We start from the raw sequence: 20,894 nt of genomic DNA on the forward strand, positions 1-20,894 counted from the left end.
AGCCTCATCTAGAATATCCACTTCTGGAGGGTAAGGCTTGTGTCTTCACCGTTACGATGGAACTGAGCACTCAGTAGGTGTTCAGTGTTTGTTGAATATATGAACGATGACCTCATATAAATGTATCCAGAAAAGGGACTGATCTAAAGAATTCTTGGAGACTTTTTGAGTTCTGAGAATGCAGAAAACTTAGAATTCCTAAACTTGCAGCTGATTGTTTGCAAAATGTATGTTTTTAAGGCCTTCTTTTAAAACATTTGCCTTTTTACTAATCTTGGGAATGATGTATTGAATTTGTAAATTGTAGCTACCAATGGATGTGTGGAACTTTTTAGAATTCATCCACCTGCTTTTTCCCCTTACTTTAAGGCAACATGAAAGTTTTGCTTATAATTTGTATGAAGCATCCTCAAATCATAATGGTATGAGGCTCTGTGTTGCATATTTTGTATAAGAACTTAAAAACTTGCTATTACTTTTTATTATGAAAACATATATGAAAACTTTATTATGAAAACAAATATATCTAAAAGTAGAGAAAGTACAATGAGCCTCATATATCTTATCACCTACCTGCAGTGATCATCAGATTATAGCTTGTTTTGTCAAGTGTTTTGAAACAAATACAGATGTATCATTTCATTATATTTAAGTACGTGTCTCTAAAAGGTAACAACTGTTTTTAAAAATCATGAATACAGTACCCTACTGTCATAACAAAAACTTAACAGTAATCCCTTAATATCGTCAGTTATCCGGCCAGTTTTCAAAATTTCCCATCTCCAAGGTTTTACATTTTGGTTTGAATCAGTATCCATATGACATATACCCACATTGCATTCAGATGGTCTGTTTAAGTCTCTTTTAATCCTGTATGTTCTTTTTTGCTTGTTTGTTTGTTTGTTTTTGGCCTGCAATATATTTATTGAAGACACTGAGTTATTTGTCCCTTAATTTTCCCCATTCTGCTTCTGAGGCCTGGGTCCCTGGGTTATGCCATGTCATTCACCCAGCCCGATAGAATGGTGACTGATTTACTTAAGTAAATCATAACTGAAGTGCCCTGTGCCCCTGTGGGTTGCATGACAGGGAGAGTGGCCACTGGCTGCCTCTCTAGTGGGGTGGGAGTTGCCTTATATCCATCCGTTTTTCCGTGATTATTGGCCATGACAACAGAGATGGGCAGGTCATTCTAAGCTTTGAGCAGGTTGTTGTAGATAATAGGTTGAAATAAGATCCATAGGCCTCTCCTGAAGTTTATTCCCAGCTGGCTGCTTCTGGGGCCGTAAGGTGCGCGGTGAAGGTCAGTGTTGCAGGTCGGCCTCCCGCTGCCGCGGTGAGAATGAGCCTGAGCTCTGCCCACCGCTTGTGGCTGTGCTCTGGGGCCTGTGGGGGAGGACTGGGTGCGCGCATTTGTGGAGTCTCTACTTGGAGGCCCTGTTGCCAGCGGCATTGCTTGAAGATGGTGAAGTGGGAGGTAAGATTTCCCCCCAAAGAACAGCTGCCAGCCCTTCGTGCAAAACCGAGCTACGAGGAGCCGGCAACTATTTTCATTTGATTACCGAGGCCTGTTTAGCGAGGCACGCTTTTCTCCAGTACCCCGGGTGCAATAACGTGTTGGGCTTCCTTTTTAGTGGTGGAGGAAGAGACCGGTTTTTCCTTGACCGACAGAGGTATGCAGCGTGGCCGGGGTTTTGGCGCCCCCTGCTGGCAGGCGTGTGGTAACAGCACATTTGGGCCTGCCCTACCCGGTGGCCCGAACACTCGTGAGGTTTTTCTCCCCTTTGCCCCTCGGCCCCGTGCATCCCACCGCGCCCTTTCTGTCCCCTCCCGAGTCACCTTGGCTCCTCCCGGCGTCCTTGCACTCCGGGCCACCCTCTGACCCACAGTCCCTCCCGCGATGGGACTAGGTAGGATGGGGACGTGGGCCTGATAAGAGCAGAGCTCTAATGTCTGAGTTCCTTCTCCCTGAAGTTCGCCCTGGTGTCAGAGGAGAGGGGAAAGGGGTCCGGGGTCGCTTTCAGTTTAGGGCTGCTGCCGCTCAGCCTCAAAAACAACTCGTGTTTTCAGTCCCGCTGAGGTGCCGCGTCATTGCTGAGCAGCCCGGTTATCATTAGTGTCATCATCTTAAGGTACGTTTTCTTCCCGCTGCCTGTGTGGACTTCACGTTTGCTCCCAGTCTCTCACCACTGAGTTTCAGGACATTTATCAAACTCCGGGAGTCTTGGTTCTCCTCCCCTCCCCTCCCCTCCCCTCCCCTCCCTCAGTCAGAGTGCCCCTTACTGGACTTGGTCAGTTACTGTCTCATGGATGCTGGCAGAAGACAGGACATTAATGAAGTTGCAGAACAGTATCCTAGAAGGAACAAACCTTTCGGAACTCTAGGAACTCTGGCTAACATACTGATGGGTTGGGTGCTTCGGGTTTCAAAATGTGGCTACTGTATAGTTAACTACTGTAAGAATGTTCTATCATCCTTTGACACTCGGCAGCAAGATGGGCACGGCCAGTGGCTGGGCTCTTATTTGAAAACTCTACTTTTCTATAGTTTTAGAAAATACGATAAATCTCGACTTGACAAAAATGATATAGAGATGGATTTGAAATTTCTTGAAATCACTAATGCTTCGTGATGCTCTCAGTTTCTTCCCTGAGGGAAACTCCACGAAGGCAAAGTTAGACTGCTGCCCTCTCTGCTCCTTCCACCAACATATCCACATGGTTGCTTTGTCATGAAGTCCAGGGATTGGGGCCTTCTTAATCACTTATACAAGGTTAGTGTGATCTCTTGGGGAATTGGGCAGAAAATATATATCCTATCCTGAAACTGATTTCCCAGAAATCATATGTTCTGTGATGTTTACTTCTTAAGGAATCATGAACTTTAAGGGCACTATTTTTCTAAACACACTTGATAGTGTTCCACTCTTTTCACGTTAAAAACAGTCGACTCACCTTATTGACTCACCTCAACTGTCTACCTTTCTGAATTTAAAAGGGTAAGAAGTACTATTAGGATTATTGAGAGCAGTGGAATGTTACAAAGTACTGATTTCACCGGTCGGGTTCCTCGGGGCAGCCTGACTTTTGGACACACCTCATGGGTTTCTCAAGAGCAGCCGAGGTTGACAAGCACTGAAGCACAGAGTTGGAACCTGGTGCTAAAAAAGTTAGAGCTCTGCTGTTAAGTGACTACTTAACAGACCTTTAAAGCCTTTTAAATTAAGTGCCATATAACCCGAGGCCTTCTGGATACCGAACACAAGTGTGATATTACAGTTTATTAAATGGTTAGGAGTTGTGGGGAGTGAATGCAGGGAGGGGAGTTGTCACATAATGGTAGATCAGGAGCTTCTGTCATCAATGGGTGCTGAAGTTCTTGGGTGAAAAGTAGTGGGATATGGCCCAACATATCACCCCACAAATGACGTACCCATTATAAGGGGGAAGACTGACTTTCCAGTGGAAAGTTAACCAAGTGATTCACCTTGGCACCGCCAGCCCACTTAGAGGCTACAAGGGAGGAGACCATGGTTCTCACCGTCCCAGTTCCTCCCTGGAGACTGACATTCAGCACTAACCATGGTCCCTAACACATAAAAACACTGGATGAATGTTCAACTTCTCTATTTTATTAGTGGCTATTTTATTTTTCTGTGTGCCATGATAGCTGAGAAGAATCAGATTTAAATTAATGTCTGCCAATAGATGTTAAGTTCAACTGAGACAGGACTGATTTTACAGATAGGAAGGAACAATGGATTTGAGGCTTTAAAAGGCCTAAATAAAGTAGTATACCCTAGAAGAAAAAAATTTAAAACAGTGTGAAACTTGAGTAGTTAACTCAATTAAAATAGTGTTTTTAATAAAGCACAGTCATGTAGTGGTTCCTAATGTAAATCCTAGTACCACTATCACCTTATAATTTTAAATGTAATTTATATTTTTATATGATGTAAACATAGTTGTAAATGTTTTATTAAATTGTTTCAGTCTTAACACAAGAGTTCACTTAAATGATTTCACGAGAACGTAGCACCGTCACCTTGGTCTGTGGATCAAACATCTCTAAGGCAGCATTGCTCCACGTCTCTCTGGAGAACGTTCACCCTCAGAGGTGCTGTCTGCAAAATGGGTTCGCTGGGCACACTGTGGCAAGTACTGCATACAGTAGTCCTTTCCAAAGGATCATAATTTACGGTAGCATTTTAAAAGCTTTGAAGTCTTACAGGAAAGACACCTGCTCCCTTATGTCCAACCTGGCATTCTCCAAACTTATCTGCCATGGAAATCTTTTCCCCCCTTGTCTTATAGCAATTCCTAGAAACACTTTAGGGGATGCTGCTTTAAAAGAACAGTTGGTCTCAAATGATAATGGTATTTGAGTATCGGGGACTGCCTTATCTTAGTCCATTCACAGCAAGATGGCCGTCTGTGAACCAGGAAGGAGGTTCTCACCAGACACTGAATCTGCCGGGGCCTTGATCCTGGACTTGCAGCCTCCAGAGCTGTGAGGAATACATGTCTGTTGTTCATAAGCCACCTCATCTGTGGCATTTCGTTACAAGCAGTCTGAAGGGCCTGAGACAGGCACATAGCAGGATCTGTTTCTGCTCCTGCTTAGACAGTCATCTTTTTCTTTGGTTGGCGGGGAGGCAGGGTGGAATGATGGTGGTTCTAGCATCTGTTTGAGGAAAGGCAATGGCCTGTTTGCTACTGTCACTCCAGTACCACTACATGAAGCCGCTGACAACTGTCAACAGGCTTCCTTCAGCAGCCTTGTATTACCATCATCAGGAGCTGCTGTAATGTTTTGATTATAAAGATATAAAGAGTAGATAAACCATCTAAGAATTCTGTTGCTACCTGACTTCCAATGAAGCATTTGTTCCCGTTTTCTCATGATAAATTAGGGGTCATTAACCATTATAAGAGTCATTTCTAGGCCTTTCCTACCAGTCACTGAACAAATATTAAGTGTCTTCTTGCTAGGCCCTGTGGTGGCGATGTAAAAGTGGAAGGAAATGCTCTTACTGGCATGCTAAAGGGTACTTTGCTCGGAATTACTGGAAATGCAGCAGGTACGGAGTTGGGTTAGAGACATCTTTGAATTTCGCCTGCATTGTGTGGAAGGTATCACAATTGTGGCACGGCAGGGGCGTCTTCCCACCTAGCACAGGACTAATTTTAGGAATGGAACCAGTAGTCTGAAAAATGCTAAAGAGAATGCATTAACACCTATGTTTATAGCCTTAATACATTTAGTACTCTTACGTGTTTCTTCCAACACCACCAAACGATTCTCCAATTCTCAGCAGACACTGACTAGATAGCCTACAGATTCAGTTATGACCCTATCTACCTGGAATCAGTGTCAGATCCCACAGGTTAAGGGCTCAGTCCAACAAGAGTGCCCCCAATTCAGACACCTGTCAAGTGCAGATTGTCACCTGTGCTTCTCACTCACTGGCTATAAATGTCAGCTTCCCAATGACATTCGCCTTGGGTTTGATTCATTTGCTAGAGTAGCTCACAGAACTCAGAAAAAAACATTTACTTAAACATTTACCAGCATGGGGCGCCTGGGTGGCGCAGTCGGTTAAGCGTCCGACTTCAGCCAGGTCACGATCTCGCGGTCCGTGAGTTCGAGCCCCGCGTCGGGCTCTGGGCTGATGGCTCAGAGCCTGGAGCCTGTTTCCGATTCTGTGTCTCCCTCTCTCTCTGCCCCTCCCCCGTTCATGCTCTGTCTCTCTCTGTCCCAAAAATAAATAAACGTTGAAAAAAAAAATTAAAAAAAAAAAACAAAAAAAACATTTACCAGCTTATTATAAAGGATACAGATGAACAGCCAGATGGCGAGGTACATAGGGCAGGGTCCCATGCAGAGGAGTGCCTGTCCAAACCCAGTCCCTTGGGGTTTTTAAAGAGGCTTCATTACATAGGCCATTGGCGATTGATTCAACCTGCAGCCCCTCTCCCCTCCCGAAAGGTGGGGGGACTGGGGGGTTGAGAGTTCCAACCCTTGAATCACACAGTTGGTTCCCCTGGCCACCAGACCCCATCCATAGGTTACTCAGGGGCTTTCCAAAAGTGACCTCATTAATGTGACAAGACACCTTTATCACTCTTATCACTTAGGAAATTCCAAGGGTTTTAGGAGCTCTGTGCCAGGAAAGGAGACAAAGACCAAATATATATTTCTTATAAGTCACAATATCACAAGTACTAAATCACACTTTTTCACTTCACAGGTTTATTTTAGCAGCTCGGTTTTATTACATTCTACGTATTTAATATATTTATATTTCTATCCATTCTGCATAGATGGCATATTCATTAACTTTTATAGTTGACTTTTTCATTTGGTATTTGCTGCTACCTGGCCTGAAGAATCAGGAAGACAAATACAACTTGCTTGGTGGAAACATGGTGCAGCATTTCACTTGTCAGCAGAACTCTACTTTGCTGTAGGCTTCAGTGTCAGCTTTTCTTCCTCCTCGTTTTCAAATCCCGAACAGACGAGAGATCTTCCCTTAGGATATCGAGCACAACACTTCCGCAGTTCTTGGATGACAGCCTGACACTTAGATTCCATGTAGTTGTTGGCTGCAAAACAGACACGCAGACCCTAGTCATGATCTCACAGAGCTAAGGCCCGGGGAGGTTCAGATCAGTGCCTCCCACTCCTTTTAACTTTCTTGTATCTCCAGACGTGGAAGAAAGAGGATGTACCCAGGTCCACTTAATTCTTTCTGATGTAGAGACCAATCAACAGGCTAATTACAAATAAAAGCACGATTTACAAAGTGGTTGAAGGAACTTTATATATCATTTCCTTTTCTTTAAAATTGATTTAATAGTCTATGTGCCCTCTTCTAGAACACGGGCAGCTGCAGAATCTCCGCAAGCTCAGAATGGTTCTTACGCTTTTCAAGGGTTGTAAACCCACCCCACGTACCCACCCACACCCTATACAACAAAGACCTTCTGGCCTGCAAAGCCTAAAATATTTACTGTTTGGCCCTTTACAGAAAATATGTGAAGACCCCTACTATACGTAGACCCTAAGTCAAGGAGAACTTGACCTAAAGGTTCTAGGTCAGCTGCACTTGATCTGAATCCTCTGCTGCTAAAATGGGGTGCATGGGAGTTAGTCCAGGATTAAAAAAAGAAAACAATTCATGCTGAGTGGTTGAGTCCAGGCTTAGAGCCAGACCAAAGAGGTTCAAATCCTCACTGTGCCCCTTATAGTAGTGTGACCCTGGACAAGTTATATAACTTCTGTGTCAATTTCCCCATCTATAAAATGGGGGTCAATAATAGCATCTACCTCATGGATGAAAGGATTAAATGACTTAATATGTTTAAAATCCTTATGGCTGTGCTTAATGCTAACTCTTAGCCCTTCCACCCTCACTCCTCCCACACTGTAGCAAGGGAGTGTCTTTACCTTGATTCTTGTTCTTAGCCATAGGTTGCTAATTCAAATAAGGTAAGAATTTATTTGGGAGAAGGTATTGTGAAAACCAGTTTTTACTTTTCTTAAGTTTGGAGGAAGTGAAGAGAATGAATAAAGTAGCATTATCATTATACATTAATATTTTAGATTAAAAGATATTTATGGGGGCGCCTGGGTGGCTCCGTCATTTGAGCACCCTACTTCGGCTCAGGTCATGATTTCGCAGTTCATGGATTTGAGCCCTGCATCGGGCTCTGTGCTGACAGCTCAGAGCCTGCAGCCTGCTTTGGATTCTGTGTCCCCCTCTCTCTCTCTGACCCTCTCTCAAAAGTAAATAAACATTAAAAAGACTTATGAAATATTGCTTACATCATAAAACGAAGAGTCCAAGAATGAAAGGTAAGAGTCAAAGGAAATAAACAAACAAGAGTTTTCTTTAGTGGTGAATCTCTGGGTAAATTTGTAACATGTTTCCTTCTGGCCCTTCTATATTTTCATAGGCATCCATCTCCATTAGTTAAATAATGGGAAAAATTATCAAAAGTGTCAGTTTTGAAATTCAAAAAACCTTGTAGCTTTTTCTATCTGTTCTTCTGCCAATAATCATTTGCTGATTAAAAAAAAAAATCTTCTAGCATTTGGCCAAACTTTTTGGCCAAATTAAAACCAGGTTGGGGGAGAAAACCAAGTGGACAAATCACATCAAATATACTTTACTTGAAATTTGCTTTTACCTTTAAGACTTAGTTGCTAACTTCAGCAGCCTAAATTCCAGTTGTTTTTTTCAACCCCCACTTCCAACCTGATTGCTTTTAAAAAGTGAGTTGTCAGCCACAATGAAGTATAACCAACACATTTACAACTAGTCTTTTTAAAAAAGGACTTTGCTTGAGGAACCTGGGTTGCTCAGTTGGTTAAGCGTCTGACTCTTGATTCTGGCTCAGGTCATGATCTCGTGGTTCATGAGTTCAAGCCCCTGTGTCGGGCTCTGCACTGACAGCACGGAGCCTGCTTGGGATTCTCTCTGACCCTCCCCCAGCTTATGCTCGCTCTTTCTCTCAAAATAAACAAACAAACATAAAAAAAGGACTTTGCTCAGCTTAGTAACTCTCAACTCTGGCTGTACATTAAAATAACCTGGTTAGCTTTTTAGACTGATTCCTGCCCAGAACCCATCCTCAGGAAGTTCGATTTAATTGTTCTAGGCAAGTTTTTAAAGCTCTTCAGGTGATTCTAATGTACAACCAGGATTGCAAACAGCAAGCTTATATCACATCACTTTTTATTTTCTGCATCTTTGATGATACAATGAGGAAAATCTTCAGGATAATTACAGAAATATTACATTTGAGAGGAGTTAATATTGTCTGCTAATAAAAAGAAAAATTGGTCTCTTGTAGTTAATTCACAGGTAAAGTGGAAAAATATAAAAAAGCATTTCACATACTACCTTGTAAACATTTCTGTATTTCACAGGCTTGTTTCTGGCACGGATCCTTCTGCGGCATATCCAGAAAACTAAAATAAGAAAAATGATTTTTATTTTGTCTTTTATCCATAAAGACTTTAAAGCCCTTATAGATGGAATTTTCTTCTGAGACAACTAGGTATGCTAGAAAACATTTGCACTAAAAAATACTCTTCCCATTCATAGGATGAATCAAGTGTATTTTTATAATATCCATTTCATTCAATTTGGAAGCTATGAGTAGCTTTACATGAAAAAAGAACCCTTGAATTCAATCAACTCATCTTGAATACTGTAAACCAATTTGGGCTAGAGGAGCCCACTGCTCAGATCTATCATTCACAGAACCACTCTTGGTAAGTCATTAAACTCCTTGCAATTTTTCCGTATAATTCATGTGTAAATTGGGGACCATTCCTACCCAACTCCAAGCATTAATGGAAGGACTAAGTGTGATAAAATACATAAAGTACACACAATAGTGCCTGGAAGGAAGGCAGTAAGGACTCAATACATGGTAGCCGTGATTCCCAAGATGTAAAAAGTAAAAACCTTACTTTTAATGTACATAAACAGTTATGACTACTTTAACTCAGGAAATTATCAGGTAGTAAATGCTTTCCTAGGAATCAGCAATATTTGGTGCTATTAATACTTCCTGAGAAAGGTGCTAGGTAAGCAGCTAAAATATTTTTTGGAGCTCTTACAGAAACCAACTTATTTAAAATATCTATAACCAGAGAACAAATTTAAGTGCCCATGATTTTGATCGGCAACTTCTAATAATTTGAAGGCACAACTGCAGAAAGGAAAAAGGCCCAGGAGCCTTGGTAGCTAATTTCATTAATTGAAACGACCTCCTTTTGTTTCAGAGCCCCCTAAATTCTCAGTAGATCCAAGTTAGGTCAGTACTGGGATGGGAAACACCGGAGCAAAACCTCGGATATTTACAGGACGGGAGAAGGAAAGGCAGGTGAATTGCTGCAGGGCAAATAAGCGACAAATAGATGTTGATGCTGCTAGCAGCTGCTCTCTTCTCTCTAAATCAGTACCAAGTCCTTGGCGGTCAGGTGCTGACTTTTGTGGGACTCATCAGATCCCAGTTCCAGCTGATGATGTCCATGAAAGGTTCCATGGCAATTTCCAAAGGAGTCGACTTCAAGTTACGTGTCCTGACTAAGTGCTTTTGTTGACTTGCTTTCTGCCTGTGTAACCCCCTCTCTGCAGTTCCACTTGTGCTGTTGGTCATGACCCTTCCTACGCTTCTGCGTTCTTGAGCAGTTGTTCAACCCACTCCCTCCCCCCAGGCCCACAGGTGGGTGCACTGCAGTGGTGGATGAAGTGATTGCCATGTACTGAACAGAACAGAGGAGCATATCTTCCTAGAATCCCAGCACCTGGAAAAAAAATAGATCATTAAAATCACCACAGCCAAAGAGAGTGAAAAAGAAGGGAGAACGGGGGATAAATAGAAATACATACCAGGTTAATCATCAGGCAAAAGCTTAAGCAACAGCTCCTGTACTCCCCTGACCTGTCAGAAAAAGAAAAGTTTATAGAGTACTCCGTTGTAAGAGCCCCAGTACAATGGAAAATGATTAAGCAACATGGGTACCATTAAATGATGCTGGATCTGCCACAAGCGAGAGTTGTTATCCATGTAGCGCTCCTCAGGGTAGAGTTGCCACATGAGAGGTAGCTGGGAGGTAAGAAGGTGACTCGGCCTAGCTGCGTCACCTAAGGGAACCTGAACTTGCTGGACTCGTGCCCTTAGGAAACTCGTCTCCTAATGGAAAAAAATGATCAAAAATAAAAGCAAAGGTTTCAGGATACTGAGACTGGCTAGAAACCAAGTTGCTTCAAAGCAAAATCGATAAAAAATAAGCAAAATACAAACACTTACCTCTTCCACGACGGCCACCCACGTGCGCTGGTATTCGTCGCGGTAGATACCCTCTTGGTGAACCCAGAGGTGATCGGGTGGAGCCCCTGCATCCTCTCCTGCCATTCTGGGCTTTGGGTTCCAATTCTAGCCCTGCTTTTCTCCACCTAAGCCTGCAGCACCCGCGCACAGGACACAGGTGTGACTTTTTGGGTTTGAATGAACTCGCCAGTGAGCAAGGTGACCCGGTACTAGCAACATCAACCAGAACCAAAACTCATACACGTCTACTTGCACAGCCTAAACAGAGCCGAGGCCATCTGAAGCTGCCTGCAGGACACTGAAGTGACGCTCAGCAGTGTCTTGGGTAATGCTAACTGTTGACTGCAAAGCACGCAGCTCCTCAGGAAGCCAGGCAGTGGTCTCCCAATCTTTGCATTTACAAAGCAGCATCTGACCAAGTGTGGTTAGCAACGGAGTGTGCACAGCAGGGTGCTAAGGGCACTCAATTGGGCAAGAAAGCAGTATAACAACGGACCTGGGTGTGCCGTATCTCCCAGGTAAAAGTCCCTTCCAAACAGCTCCATTTTTAAAAGATTGTGAAGGCTGAATTATGTGCGTTGCTAAATTGAAATTAAAAGTTTTTTTTAAGACAAACGACCTATTTGTCAGCTTACTTAGAAAGGTTACTTATGCCAGTTGGGCATTTCCAGAAGGGGGTTTTCATGTTAGGGAAAATATTTAAGATAGCTTCATGGAATTCTAAAGCTGCAAAACACCTTGGCGATCATGGTGATTTGAGGCTGAGAGCAAATGATAGTTATCCATCTAGGTCCTTGTTTCATTTTAATAATGCTTCAGGATGTCACAGGAGCCCATTTCTCCATAGAGGTGTGCGTTTAAATTCTGATTTCCCAAGTCAGAGGGCCAGAAAAACCCCTCTGCTCTTTGGTGTAAAGGAAGCAAAGGTACTGGGCAAAATCCTTCCATCACACAGATTAGGCTCTAACCCCATAAGGATCTCTTTGTACCTGGCTTCTACTGTCACGGCACAATTTCACTGTATTTCTACCTCTGACAGCACAGATACAGCATTGGGGGATCTGCCCCCACAAAACAAAGGCCTCCTGTTCCCCTTGGGTGGCCTTTAGGTAGAAGAGGAGCTGCCACACACCTTTGGAGGTTGTTAAGCCATTAAACTGAGACTGTCCACAGCAAATGAAATGCCAGAACAGAGGATGATGCAGCCCAGGAAAAAGCTAGAAAGAACTAACTGAACTAAACCAAATCCTCTTTTCAAGGACAACAATCTGAGTCTGATTTTTCCCCCCCTTAACAACTGTTAGTTCACCATCCCTAAAAGTAGAAAATATCTTTTATAGAGTTAGGAAATGGTCTTATCTCGGTGGTTAATTTCAGAGCATTATGGTTGCTTCAGCCATTGTATCCTGAATGGAGGTGACTCTGAGCCCATCCTAACCTTCTAGGCCTCTCTCCTTCCAAACTCACCTAAAGTGGAACCCCTTCCCCTTCGCCAAATCCCAGTTTCTCTCAGTTATCTTGGACTTCATCTTGTTCAGTTGCTACATCCTATCTGTCACCAATTCTAGGAAGCACCACTACCACTGTATTTGAGACTAATTTTCCCCTAAATACTAGGCTCATTACTAGCTCCAAAGGTTTGCTCTTGCTTTCTCCTTGCCTAAAATGCTTCCACAGGCCATTTTCTGTATGCCTTTTGGGACCACTGCAGCATTTATGTCTAAGCTCTTACTCATATTTTGGCCTCTAATTTAAATTGCCTTGCACATTTGCTTTGCTTATTTCACAAGTCTTGTCTCCCTTCAAAGACCATATTATAAGCTCTTCGATTCACAGGAATGATACACTATGAGCACCCCAAGTCTCAAATACTAGTCAGTGTCCTTGTGAGTAGATGGACATATATGCTGACAAGGGAAATGGATAAATATCACATACACAAGAGTAGAGATTGATTCTCTAGGTGTACTATATGACTACATATTTTTTGAAAGCTATTTTTTTTTCCATTTAGTAGACACAATCATTCTCCCTCTCCTCTTCCCAAGGGCTTTTGGAAAAGAGAGATATAAACAAAAACCAAGTAAATACGAATGTTAAAATAAAGTATATTAATGTCTGGATTTTGAGTACAAAAGAAGTGTGGCCATTTAATAAAAAATAGAAACCAAGTGTTAAGGGTTTCAGTATCGTTTCAAGTTCACAGATTGACTCACAGACAACCATCAATATCCTGACATTTAAATTTGTCTTGGATGAAGAGTGAAATCTTAGTGGTTATGCTGACATTAAAAGGGAATGATACCAGTGGTATAGAGGGCAAACAAATTGGAGATGATAGTGTGAGTTACTATGAATCACTACAAAGAGGCCCATGAGTCACTACAAAATATTCTCAGAAGAAAGGCAGTGTGATGTGCTGCTGTGACCTAAAGACCAACATGCTGGGCATCAGCAGCATGAGCCTGGGAACAAACCCCAGCACATGACCCTGGACTTGTGTGTGCTACCAGTTAGACACAGCATGAAGGCCCAGTGAAAGGCAAGGGCAGTGGCCAAGGGACTGAGAAGCTGCCATGTGAGCTCAAAGCACAACATCCTTACCGAAGCAGAAAGTGCCTGGGAAAGCGTGAGATCAAAGACCACAAAATACCAGTTTGTAGGAATTGAGCACCATTTCTCTAAAATATCATTCCTGGAACACTTGTCCCTACCTGTCTCTTTGGTCAAATAAGTTTGGGAATCTATAGTCGTAAAAGCTGTGGCAAGTTACACAGTAAGGTGGCTTTATTCTGTTTACCATTTCCCGAATTTATTTGACTAGAGAACATTTTTCTGCACATGAACCTTGTTCACAAACTTCAGAACTCCTTAAACTACTATGAATCTCTTAAATACTCAAGATAAACTGAGGTACACAGTGCAATGTAATACACAGAACATAAACTTGTTTCCCTCAACTCCAAGGAATACTACCATGTGCAAACTGAAATGGATTCAAACAGTGCTTATATTAGGTTTATCATCTTTTAAGGTACTAATACAGATCGTCCCCATGGGGGTCACGTTGTATTATGGTCAGAGACCATAGTGGCCTACATGGACTATTTACTAGTATGGCATTTCGTAAGTTATGTTTTGAATGGATGATATATAATATAGGAGGGCTTTCGTAAGGAGTATAATTCAATTTACAGGTGTTTGGACAATTTTTAAGTATTAATTACTTGAAGACACTTTACTTGAAGTGAATTAATCACCTGATTTAATTACAATGGGTGCAGTTACTCAGAACGTGTTCACTAGAGTTAGTCTGGCCTGGGTATGAATCCTGATTTTATCAGTGACTAGCTTTGTGACTAGACAAATTAACCTGTCTAGAGTTCGGTTTTTTGAGGTGTAAAATGAGAAACAAAGAATGTATTGATCATCATCGTCAGCAGTTATTTACCACTTTTTGTATGTTTTATATGTATATATATATATATATATACATATTATATATATTATATATATATATATATATATATATATATAGGAAGTTGTGGACTCTGATTCTAATTGGGGCAGTTTCCATATAAAGGTATATCAAGGCTTAGTAGAGTGTCTAGGACATAAGTTTGCTGTAAATGTTAAGTTTTTTTTCTACTGCAATTAAAGATTTAAAAATGTGCAATGCAGCGGCGACTATTATGAAAGTCAGAGAATATCATTCTCGAATTTGGGAGTAACTGAGAGCAACGACAAAGGGGTGTTTTTTGTCTTGAAGGTATCTAAAGGTACTTTATAAAGTCAGAATATTCCATTGCTGGACATAATAATGAGAAGAATGGCCATCCTTGTCCTATTACAGCAGGGCATATTTGCCATGAACAGTATCTGGAAATAATATATGGTGCAAACTTGACACTTTAGAGAAAAAATGTAGATCGGTTCAATGTAATCGCACACTTGAAGTTTTGTCCCATATTCATGAGTATCAGAATGAATCATGGACACAGGTGCCATGTGAACCTTAAGCATTAGGTCAAAATGGAGGTTGGTGGCATATATGTGACAGATAATCCCAGTGGATGTGGGCCCTATCTGTGGTGGGGAGAGTTGGGTTGGAACTGACTTCGGAGAAAAGAGCAAAGCATCAACACCTCTTCAAGTGGAACGTTGGGAATGTTCCCTTTCCAGTACTGCCATGTCTGCCTGGCTTCAACACTACACAGGGAATCGAGAAGCAGATCAAAGAAACATAAACACTGATGGTCTGTGGAGGCGGCAAGGCATAGATTTTCCTTTGCTTTAGGATGGTTCCTCACATCCACGTGTCATTCCTAAGCTTGGGAGTGGAAAGATCTGTACTTTTACCCGTGGCACGCTTGCCATTCCTGAAAAGAAAAGGACTTTTACGTACAGTTTCACCATATCTGATATCATCAGGACAAGGAGAGAGCTGAGGACACTTGTAGTGTGGATATGGGCTGCGATACATCCGACCTTCGGTGAAAGCTCACGTCCCCCATTCCCGTCCCTGTATCAAACAAGCAGGTACCTAAAAGCCAAGCTTCAGAGTGATACTTTTTCCGATACAGTATAGCACTGTTTCTGGAAGAGGTTACTCACATGAATATAATGTTTCTTGGGCTACTTAATCCGCCTCAGGAGCCGCGAGGCTAAAACTTCCAGGTCCCCCGCCCTGGGCCACTCAAGGCAGGATCGGGACGTGAGCCTGGGGCGGGCCGAGGTCACCCGAACCGAAGTTAGGAGGCGAGGGCCGGCAACCGGAAGTGCTCCGGGGAGAGTTGTACGAGATTCGGGGCCGTAACTTGGAAGCAAACCGAAATAAAATAAAACCTGAACTGTCTTAGGACCCAATTTCAACCGAGCGTCCCCCGGACTTAGGAGGCCGGCGCGCGCGGCGAGGCCGCCTTAAAGGGCTGTCCCCGGAGCGTGTAGGCCGCGTACGGCTCTCTTCGGCGGGCGGGCAAAATGGGCGCGGGCGCTCGACAGGCGCCGGCCCGGCCGCCCGGGCGCCGCTCACAGACCACGTCCGCCCGCGGCCCTCGAGCGCCGCCTCCCTGCCGACCCCGCCACCCGGCCTGACGCCCCGACCGCGGCCGGCTACCGCCCTCCGCCCGACGGCCACGCCCGCCCCGACCGGCGCGGGCGTCTCCCAGGTGCCGCCGGGCCGGCCCCGCCCGGCCCCCGCGCCCCGAGCCCCGCCTCCGCGCGCCCGCCTCGCGCCCCGCCCCCACCACCCCGCCCCGCCCCGCCCCGCCCGCGCTCCTCAAGCCCCGCCCCCGCGGAACCCGCGCTCCGGAGCACCCGGTTGGCCAGGCCCGAGTGGGCCCGAGGCGGACGTGAGCGCGGCCGGACCAAGATGGCGGTGCAGGTGGTACAGGCGGTGCAGGCGGTTCATCTGGAGTCGGATGCTTTCCTGGTTTGTCTCAACCATGCTCTGAGCACAGAGAAGGAGGAGGTGATGGGGCTGTGCATAGGGGAGGTGAGTAGCGTAGTTAGCCTGGCCGGAACCCTGCTGAGCAGTCCCAGTGCGGCCCCGGGGTGGGTGCCGGCAGCGCCCGGGACTGCGGGGGCCACAGGCACCCCGGACTCAGATCCTTGGACTGATCCTCCGGATGGTCCCGGAGTGAGGACTCCGTTTCCTTTGTGTCTTCACGCTTCTTTGGCTTCCCGCAACCCCCCAGCGACCTGCATAAGCCTCCGGGTGGGCCTTGTAGTTTCCCTTCTAGTCTGTGCTTTTCTTTACATCTGGATTTACCACCCCATTGACCAAAACCGCAAGTCAGGCCATAAAGACATTAGAGCATAACGAGGACAGCACCGTATTACAAAGCAACCAACCACGATCAGTACCCCTTCTCTCGCATCCAGTCTTCTTTCTGGAAAGCCTTCTAACTGTATTAGACAACCACAGACAGAAGACGGTTGCAAAGACGCGAAGGTTTCCGCTGGCTTAAGTGTTGCACAGGGACTAAAGAGGATGAGGAAATACAGCTTAGTTGTTTACAATCCAAAAATAAGAATTGTCCAGTTGTTCATGCCTCCCTACAGAAACACGTGACCCAATTTTCATATAATCTGCATCCATGTACATCAAACTAGTGATCAATAATGTTTTCTGCTTTCTCCCCACTCTAGTTGAATGATGACACAAGGTAAGATTATATTTCTTTACTGATACCTTTTGACCTATATGTTATTCTTAACTGAAACATTACAAGTTTTGCAATATTGTATACGATTTGTATTAAGACAAGTTTCGCAATATCATATGCGATTTGTATTTTAACTTGCCATTATGAGTCTGGAGCCCCCGTACTGATAACTTTGAATTTCACTCCAACCCTGAATGTTGGTTTCCACCTTACTCCCTAGTACGAGTACTGTCCGTTGATATACATATGACCTTATGTGAAAAATGTGGGTGGGAATACCAACATGATAACTGAACCTGTGAAAACTCTTACAATTGTTCACTGATACGGTGCTCCTACCTTCTTTTTCCTTGATTGATATATTTTACATTCTCTGCCCCCTGAAACAATAATGAAATACAGGTAATTTTCTTTCTGGCATGTGATATGCAATATTAAAAGACATTTTCCCTTATTAACCCATTCCTTCCTTTAAATGGTCAATGGCTTTCTGCTTCCCCTTACAGCACCCTTCAGTGATCTCAGAAATGCCCAGTGGCTTGAATGCGTCACTTGGCAAAAGCTTTGGGTTACCTTTATTTCAGTTTCAAACAGTAGCAAGCCCACCTCCTCAATCCCCAGGATTCTATGCGTTTGGCTTTGCCAGTGAACACACTATACACTTAGCCACTCTTCCTTTGTCTCTGATCAAGTTTTCATTGCAAAAACTGCTAAACCTGTTACTTTGCTTTAATACCTTTTTATATTACAAACCTCAGTTCCCCTTTTTTTTTTCTAATTTATTCCCAAAAGGAGTGACTCCAAATTTACATATACCGGAACTGAATTGCGCACAGTTCCTGAAAAGGTATGTGTGCTAGAATTTTGCATGATGGAAACTTGCCATTGGGAAGGGATTTCTGTCCTCACATGGATGATCTCAGCCAGGGATTAATCTGGTTTGTGCAGGCCCACATTTTTGGCTGGGTACACTGTTCTCTCTAGTAAAATCAGCTGAAGAGTCTACTCACTAAGAATGGACCTAATTTTCTACTCCTTGTAGCAAATTCAGATGAGTACTCACTCTCAGCTCTCCTCCTGGCTGTCATCTGTCTGCCTGTTTTCTGGCCCCTCTCCCACCCTCCTTGAGACATCTCACTGGTACACTGCCTTGAGATCTGGTTCACATCACTGTTGTAATCTCCTTATCCCAGATCCCAGTACCTACTCGGGCAGCCCCTCTCTTACAAGCAAATTATCCATAGTTCATAATTGATAGTCTACCTTGACTCTTCTCCTGTCTACAATTCCGCCTCACCTTTTCTGACATGTCCTAGCTTTCACAATCTGGTATAATGCTTCTCAAGCTAATTCTGATATAGGGCCATTTCATTCATTTTCCAGTATGTTGCAAACCAACGCCTTTGAAAAATACAATAAAAATCAATTATGCCTTCCTACCAAGCACATGACAGACATGATAAAGACCATCAGGCAACAACTCCATCTACTTATTACCCCTATATCCAAACTTTTCCATGTTGACCACTCTGCCTCCTTTCTTACAGATTCTTCACAGACCTTGCTTATCAAATACCCTCTCTTCTGAGTCTTCAACCTTTTCCTGTCATCTGGCTTTTTACCCTTTGGATACGAATGTGCTTAAATTACTCTCATTTTCAGAAACAACAGAAAAATAACTTTTTAATCCCACATATTCCTGTAGTCACTACTCTTATATCCTTCTCTGAATAGTCAGACTTCTTAAAAGGGTAGACTATAATCATAATTATTTCTTTACTTTCTCCAGTCACACACACCAAGGTCTGGTTTCCAATTCTGTCTCGCTAGCCACCTCACCATTGCTACTATATCAGGTGATGACATCTTGAGGCTTATCTTCATCTTTCTCCATTGTAAATGGCAAGATTTCATTCCTTCTGATGACTGACTAATATTTCATTGTATACATGTACACACCACATGTTCTTTATCCACTTGTCAGTCAGTGGACATTTGGGCTCTTTCCATAATTTGGCTATTGTTGATAATGCTGCTGTAAACATCAGGGTGCATGTATCACTGGGGGAATTATTAAGTTAATAAATGGAAAGCATTTTTCCAAGTCCCAGACACATGGAAATATTGTGCCATTCTGATTGCTGTTGTTAATATCCAGTCCTAGCTTTCCATTTATTAACTTAATAATTCCCCCGGTGATACATGAACCCTACTGCTTATTTCAAGTTTAGGTCAACACAGGCATGTTAAATTAACATGTTCAAAACTGAACCTTCGTCTTCTTCAATCCCACTCCTCCAACATTTGTCATGTCACAGTAGTTCCTAAGCCTGGGGGCACCTTGGAATTACCCTGTAACCTTTACAAAATCCTGATGCCAACTTCCTTGGTCTGGGGGTGAGACCTAGGCAGCAGGAGTTTGAAAAACTCCCCAGGTGATTCTAATGTGCAGCCATGTTTGGAAACCTTGTTGCCATTCAGAACCATAAATTGCCCTTATATTGTTTCCAATGCTTCATCCCAGCTATTTCTACCTTACTGGAGGTCCTTATTGCTTCTTTGCTTGAATATTTGCTAGCCTCTCCACAGTCTCCTTGCCAGATTTTCCCCAAGGAAGGCTGGGCAAGCCATATTTTGCTGGCCTTTGTTCTATATGAAGATAGAGGAGCAAAAGGAACTTTTGAGACTGAAAAGGTATAGAGGCCAGTCTAGCTAAGCTAGAATATCTTATTTCTTATGTGACTGTCACTGTAACAAGATTCCTCAAGCCCTTAAGCTACCTGTGGCTTTCAGGGACATCTATCAGACCTTAGTTGCCTTTATTTATGCTTATTTTGTTTTCATCTGTTCCTGGGCTGGCTGGTCTTGCCATCCTGAACTTCATTTGCTCATTCCTCTAGGCACTGAAACCCTCTCAGCCTATAGAGACAGAAAAAAGTCACCCTGTGACTCAACTCCTACTAAAATACATTCCTAATCTTAATGGTGTAATTTTATTTTTCAAGAGTCCATGTCCTCATCTGGAATTCTGTGTCAATTTGTACTGGCCAAATAGATGTTAAGCTTCATGAGTTCAGTGACCTTATCTTTTTAGTAGATGTTGGCATGACATATCTTTTTCCATCCTTTTATTTTTGGTCTTTTTGTGTACTGACATGTAAAGTGTGTTTCTTGGGGCGCTTGGGTGGCTCACTTGGTTAAGGGTCCAACTTCAGCTCAGGTTATCATCTCACAGTTTGTGGGTTCGAGCCCCATGTCAAGCTCTGTACTGACAGCTCAGAGCCCGGAGCCTGCTTCAGATTCTGCATCACCCTCTCTCTCTGCCCCCCCTCCCACCCCCCTCCCCGCTCATGCTCTGTCTCTCTCTCCCTCAAAGAATAAATAAACATTAAAATAAAGAACCTCCTTTCCGATTTCACTTTTTTTTTTTAATTTTTTTTTAACGTTTATTTATTTTTGAGACAGAGAGAGACAGAGCATGAACAGGGGAGGGGCAGAGAGAGAGGGAGACACAGAATCCGAAACAGGCTCCAGGCTCTGAGCTGTCAGCACGGAGCCCGACGCGGGGCTCGAACTCACGGACCGCGAGATCATGACCTGAGCCGAAGTCCGACGCTCAATCGGCCAAGCCACCCAGGCGCCCCCGGATTTCACTCTTATCCCTGCAACATCTGCAAGTGTCACACCCATCTTTTCCCATGAAACTCTTGAACCATTTCATTCTTCTGCTTTTCACTCCTCTGCTTCCTCTGCCCACACTGTTCCTTGCCTTTGTTTACGTCCTCCCCTGCTACATCAGCTTATCTTCCTTCCTTCCTTCATGATCCTTTCTAAACTTAGATCTGCTTTCTGTGTTCCACTGAGTTTCAACCTTGA

At 43.6% G+C, this 20,894-nt stretch overlaps 3 protein-coding genes across 8 annotated transcripts in view; 1 reads left to right on the plus strand and 2 right to left on the minus strand.

The window, feature by feature from the left end:
• Positions 1–6,233: 6,233 nt before the first annotated feature.
• On the minus strand, positions 6,234–15,579 carry CMC4 (C-X9-C motif containing 4). 3 transcript variants are annotated; one of them, XM_043569762.1, is made up of 3 exons: positions 15,466–15,579; positions 8,910–8,977; positions 6,234–6,606 (listed from the first exon to the last, which is right to left on the minus strand). In XM_043569762.1, the coding sequence occupies exons 2-3, from the start codon at positions 8,965–8,967 to the stop codon at positions 6,458–6,460; spliced, it is 207 nt and encodes a 68-aa protein (XP_043425697.1). In that variant the 5' UTR covers positions 8,968–8,977; positions 15,466–15,579; the 3' UTR covers positions 6,234–6,457. The 3 variants fall into 3 exon arrangements, with proteins under 3 accessions (XP_043425697.1, XP_043425699.1, XP_043425698.1); XM_043569764.1 differs by lacking the exon at positions 15,466–15,579 and adding an exon at positions 9,980–10,278; XM_043569763.1 differs by lacking the exon at positions 15,466–15,579 and adding an exon at positions 9,879–9,988.
• On the minus strand, positions 10,208–15,578 carry MTCP1 (mature T cell proliferation 1). The gene is made up of 5 exons (XM_043569761.1): positions 15,466–15,578; positions 10,831–10,982; positions 10,543–10,713; positions 10,410–10,461; positions 10,208–10,324 (listed from the first exon to the last, which is right to left on the minus strand). The coding sequence occupies exons 2-4, from the start codon at positions 10,933–10,935 to the stop codon at positions 10,414–10,416; spliced, it is 324 nt and encodes a 107-aa protein (XP_043425696.1). The 5' UTR covers positions 10,936–10,982; positions 15,466–15,578; the 3' UTR covers positions 10,208–10,324; positions 10,410–10,413.
• Positions 15,580–16,147: 568 nt separating the features above from the next.
• The window catches only part of BRCC3 (BRCA1/BRCA2-containing complex subunit 3), a 63,702-nt gene continuing 58,955 nt past the window's right edge, over positions 16,148–20,894 (plus strand). Inside the window, exons 1-3 of one of the 4 annotated variants that reach the window (XM_043571341.1) lie at positions 16,150–16,345; positions 17,002–17,018; positions 17,811–17,865. In XM_043571341.1, coding sequence (XP_043427276.1) covers positions 16,223–16,345; positions 17,002–17,018; positions 17,811–17,865 — 195 coding nt within the window. In that variant the 5' untranslated portion in view covers positions 16,150–16,222. Of the gene's footprint in view, positions 16,346–17,001; positions 17,019–17,810; positions 17,866–20,894 lie in introns of all 4 variants that reach the window. The other 3 variants (XM_043571344.1, XM_043571342.1, XM_043571343.1) reach the window with 3 other exon arrangements.

The sequence above is a fragment of the Prionailurus bengalensis genome, chromosome X (assembly GCF_016509475.1).
Source record: "Prionailurus bengalensis isolate Pbe53 chromosome X, Fcat_Pben_1.1_paternal_pri, whole genome shotgun sequence".
Taxonomy (NCBI): Eukaryota; Metazoa; Chordata; class Mammalia; order Carnivora; family Felidae; genus Prionailurus; species Prionailurus bengalensis.

Excerpts from the sequence above, each read along its gene's own strand:
- MTCP1 (XM_043569761.1), bottom strand. The coding sequence starts at position 10,935 with ATGGCAGGAGAGGATGCAGGGGCTCCACCCGATCACCTCTGGGTTCAC. Across the intron at positions 10,714-10,830 it reads GGGTGGCCGTCGTGGAAGAG|GAGACGAGTTTCCTAAGGGC; the intron begins GTAAGTGTTTGT and ends TTTTTCCATTAG. Across the intron at positions 10,462-10,542 it reads AGATCCAGCATCATTTAATG|GTCAGGGGAGTACAGGAGCT; the intron begins GTACCCATGTTG and ends TTTTTCTGACAG.
- CMC4 (XM_043569762.1), bottom strand. The coding sequence starts at position 8,967 with ATGCCGCAGAAGGATCCGTGCCAGAAACAAGCCTGTGAAATACAGAAA. Across the intron at positions 6,607-8,909 it reads AATACAGAAATGTTTACAAG|CCAACAACTACATGGAATCT; the intron begins GTAGTATGTGAA and ends TCTGTTTTGCAG.